Source organism: Octopus bimaculoides, chromosome 15 (assembly GCF_001194135.2).
Source record: "Octopus bimaculoides isolate UCB-OBI-ISO-001 chromosome 15, ASM119413v2, whole genome shotgun sequence".
Lineage (NCBI taxonomy): Eukaryota > Metazoa > Mollusca > Cephalopoda > Octopoda > Octopodidae > Octopus > Octopus bimaculoides.
In genome coordinates, this window is record NC_068995.1 from 36396251 (window position 1) to 36401323 (window position 5073).

Below are 5073 nucleotides of genomic sequence, written 5' to 3' on the forward strand. Positions count from 1 at the left end.
GATCTAACAGCTTGATGCCTCTGTAATTATTTGTATCTAAAGCGTCACCTTTACCTTTGTAGCAGTTGACTATGATGCTGCTACACCAGTCATTGGGTATGACTCCTTCGTGTATCACCTGGTTCGTAATACGGGTGACTAGGCTATAGCCAACACTGCCAGATATTTTGAGCATCTCTGCAGTGATTCCTGATGGGCCGGGGGCTTTCCCAGTCTTCATACTCTTAATTGCTTTATCTACCCTGGTACTATCAACTCGGATAGCTGGTCCCTCTATTGGGTCGACATACGGCAGGCTCTCTTCCTCCCATTCATATATATATATATATATATATATATATATATATAATCTTGTTATTTTATTTAACCTTTTCAACAGGAAAAACACAGATTCCAACCCTGAGGACAAATCTGATTCATCTGATGAAAGCTCCTTTGGTACTGATGATGAGATGTGCGACACTCTATCTTCTACAAAAGCTGGTGAGTATCTTTCCATATATAGTTTATTGAATTGATAAACTTATTTATGTCTTTAGAAATGTAATTTGTTGTTAAGATACAAATTCTGGTCTTAGTTTCTCCCAGTTTCAGCACTCAATTTACAAAACTCACGATATTTTAATGTTGAGATGTCACAAATAAAGATAATGTTCTGATTTCTCTTATTATTGCTACGTGTGATTGAGTAGCGAAATATACTATAAATTGTTTAAATAACTGAATAATATTAACCATATCATACTGTATTCCTGCTATAGCAAGAATAGGTGAAACATCATCTCTGGATTCCCAGTAAAGTGGTAAAGAAGATGCAGCCAATTCTGTTCATTAGTTTGCTTGCAATTCTTATCCTTGAGCTGTATATGCAACTGTTTATGTTTTTGCTCAAGAATCCAGGTATAGAGTAAGATTAGACACAAGGACCCAAGACTAAGAGAGTTAAGAATGCTACTGTGGTTACTTAATCAAATAATACTTTAACATCAACAAATTTTACTGCAATGATTTAATTTGTGTTGAGTGGTTTTTGGTGACAGTCTTGACTTAATAGCAATTGGCTGCATGTTTGAAAGGTTTTGCATTGCAACCATGTGGTTTCAGGTTCAGTCCCACTGCACAGTACCTTAAGCAAGTGCCTTCTGCTATTGCTCTGAGTTGACCTTTTGAGTGTATTTCTTGGTAATGAAACTGAAAGAAGTTCCATGTGTGTGTTTCCTTGTTACTTCTAACCTTCTGTGAAAATGTGTCTGGTCATGAGAAAATATTAACTTGCTGGGAAACAGGTGAAGGTCAGTGACAGGTGTAGAAAATTTACCTTAATGAATTCAATCTGACCAGTATAAACATGGGAAAGTTTGATATAAAAATGATGATATATATCATCATTGTTATTGTTTAACTTCCTTTTTCTCATACTGGCATAAACTCAATAGTTCAACGAGCTAGAAGACAGTGCTGAGCTCCAATGTCTGCTTTGTCATAGTTTCTACAGCTGGATGTTCTGCCTGATGCCTACTACTTTACAGAGTGTACTGGGTGCTTTCTTTCATGGCAACAGCACTAGTGAGATCATCAAGTATTTGAAAGACAAGACCCTACAACTGGGTGGGGTATAGTATTGAAAGAGGTGAAAATATAATGGATTTTATATTTTTGTTATATTGCACAAATAACATCAAAATGATATTTTCTAACTTCTTACACTGAAATAGATTATGCTATTTAGAAGTATACAGCTTGAAGTTAGTGTCAAGATTTGAACTATGAATATCTTATTTATCTGTTAATTTATAGGTTACATATTTTAATTAAGTTTTTGTCTTGTTTGAGTTAATGGCTGTTTTTATCATTAGGTCATCTTGAAGATTCTCTCTCATGAAATCATATTTCATCATCATCATTTTAATGTCTGTTTTTGGATGCCCTTCCTAACACCAACCACTTTATAGATTGTACTGGGTGCTTTATACATGGCACTGACAAGGCTACTTTATACGTTGTAGTAGCATGGATCCTTTTACATGGCACCAGCAATATATTTGTTACATATTATCAATTCAAATCATCTTCATCATCTAATGTCTGCATTCCATGTTGGCATGGGTTGGACTAAATACATTTTTCTTTTCATGTTTCAGACTCGCCTGTTGTGGAAAATGATGCAGTATGGGTTAAATTCAACAAATATCCTTTCTGGCCTGCCTTGGTAGGTATTCCACTTTCTCTTATATTGTAATTTTAGATATTTGCTACAGCTATTTCTCATACAGTATTGGTAATATTCATAAGGAATTTATTTGTAAGAGTATATGGCACCTTGGGCAATTGTCTCCTGCTATAGCCCTGGGTTCACCAAATCCTTGTAAGTGGATTTAGTTGGCAGAAATGCATATATCTATGTATATGTGTATTTGTTTGTACCTTTTGTTTTGAAATCATGTGATGGTCATAAACGAACATCGTCACATGAGTGATGTTGTTCATTTCCAGATTTCCATGAGAAACGTTTCCCTAGGGAAATATTTTCCTTGCTTAGAAACAGGTGAAGGTTAGTGACAGGAAGGGCATCAGCTTGTAGAGAATGTGCCTCAATAAATTCCATCTCGTAGTACATCAGTATATCTCACTGACATAGTGTGTGTGTATTTGTTTATGTAATGCAGTCACACAGTTTCATGAAATCTTATATGCAAGATTGAGGTGTGCTAGCATAGAAAGACTCATGTAACTAGGCTGATACTTTTTTTTGTAAAATTATAGAAGTGCACCTTGTGGGAAAGCATGTAGAGCCTGATGTGTGTGCATGGAGCACATGGTTTAGTGGTTAGGGTGTTGCACTCATGACTGAAAGAGTGTGATTTCAATTCCTGGACCTGGTAATGCATCATGTTGTTGAGCAACACAATGTCCTTTGTCCACTCAACTTGTAAAAATGAGTAACCCTGCAATAGACTGGCATCCTGTTCAGCAGGTGAACATATTCGTCACAGAATCTGAGAAACCAGCCTTATGAGCCTATGGTTTGGGAAGGACCATTGATCCTTTTTTTTTTTAATTGATATCATCATCATCATTCTTTAACATCTGTTTTTCATATTAGCATGGGTTGGACGGTTTGACCAGAGCTGACAAACAGGAGAGCTGCACCAGGTTAAGTTGGCTTGGTTTCTATGACTGGATGCCCTTCCAAACACCAACCTCTTTACAGTATGTACTGGGTGCTTCTAACACGGCGCCAGCACAAGTACTTTTTTGCATGGCACTGGCACAGGGTTCTTGCAGGCCAATCTTCTTTATTTAGTGGGAGTAGCATGACACACATATACATATGGCTGGTGCACAAATCTGTGCTGTAAAATAAGCTTAAGACCATATCAGATACACTTGGAATGTATTTGACGTGTAGACCCATTTTCATTATGATGTGAACCAATCTAAAGTTTGTTTATTTTATATCACTCCTTTGTGCACCACCCATGTTTTGTTCTGACCTGGTGGCCAACACAACTGATCAGTATTTACTGGTTTCTGATAATCAAGTTAAACCTTTCAGTCAGTTTAGAGTTGCTTTGCTTAGTATCTGGTGCTGAAGAGAGGTGGGGAGTTTGACATGCATCTACAAATCTATAAGGGATGCTTTCTACTCACTTTAGTGTTTTTAACATCTTTTACCCAAAGCAAAAATTTTTCTCCATGGCAAACTACTGTGATTATATCTCTTTATATGCCAGTTATGTTTCAGACATATTTGAATTGATTCAAAATTTGTTATGCCAGCATGGAAGGCGGATGTTAAACGATGATGACAATGATATCTATATTCACACACACACACACACACACACTGACATATATTTAGATGCTTATACTATTTTTTACATACTGTGATTTTGCATTTATCCTTGGAATCAATATCAACAATGTGTATTGAGATCTTTACTGAGAATCAAAGATGTCTACTCTGTTTAATCATCAAAAGTGAAGTAATTAACTTGATTATCTTAAAAGTCGAGGAACTGATTAGAGATTATATATAGGAAGGGCATCCAGCTGTAGAAACTCTGCCAAATTAGATTGGAGCCTGGTGTTGCCATCCGGTTTCACCAGTCCTCAGTCAAATCGTCCAACTCATGCTAGCATGGAAAGTGGACGTTAAACGATGATGATGAGATATATATATATATATATATATATATATATATATATATATATATATATATATACATACACACACATGCATGCACACACACATACATGTGTGAGTGTATAGCTGTGTGTAACCAGGTTTATGTACATTTGATTGTTTTAAATCTAAAAATCTTGCTTCGGTGTATAAATCTATTTGTGTAAAAATCTTTCTTCTTCAGATAAGTAAAGTATATAAAAAGAAACAACACATTTACCGACTTGGCATCCGTTTTTTTGGTGAAATTCTCTCAAAGGAATCACTGGAGTAAGTATAGTTTGTATTAAATGTATTCACTACTATCAGCAACACTAATGTCTTATAGTATATCACTCTGGTCAGTTAAAAGAAACACTTCTGTTTTTTTTTTCTAAGATGTAAAGCTGAGACTGGAGCTTGTGGCTTGTCAGATCCTGTCAAACCGTCCAACCCATGCTAGCTTGGAAAACAGATGTTAAATGATGATGATGATGATAGTGAAGTAAGATTTAGATTACAAACCACATAACAAAGTGATAAAAGCCTTCCCCCTGTTATTGTTTCTCTAAACAAAGTATTGAACTTGCCTAAGTTCCCTTGCAGTGGAAATTAAACCCAGAAACACAGGATTACAAAATGAACTTCACCATACAACCCTGCCTGTACCCAGACAGACAAAAGTCAAAGTCACTGCCAATGAGACTAAAATGTTACATGTTTTGTTTAGAGGGACAAACAAAATGATTTTTTTATTCTCATTTCATATTTTGAGTGATTTGTAATAAGCAGGGCATCTTGATCATCTTTTAATGTTCATTTTCCATGCTGGAATGAGCTGATGAGCCAGAGGTCTGTTTTTGCTTTTGGCATGGTTTCTGTGGTTGGATGCCCTTTTTAATATATAT

General features: G+C 35.8%; 1 protein-coding gene across 1 annotated transcript in view; it reads left to right on the forward strand.

Annotated features, from left to right (window-relative positions):
- Positions 1-5073, forward strand: part of LOC106879584 (uncharacterized) — a 57895-nt gene that overhangs the window by 42316 nt on the left and 10506 nt on the right. Inside the window, exons 6-8 of the mRNA XM_052973271.1 lie at positions 380-483; positions 2142-2209; positions 4371-4456. Coding sequence (XP_052829231.1) covers positions 380-483; positions 2142-2209; positions 4371-4456 — 258 coding nt within the window. The remainder of the gene's footprint in view (positions 1-379; positions 484-2141; positions 2210-4370; positions 4457-5073) is intronic.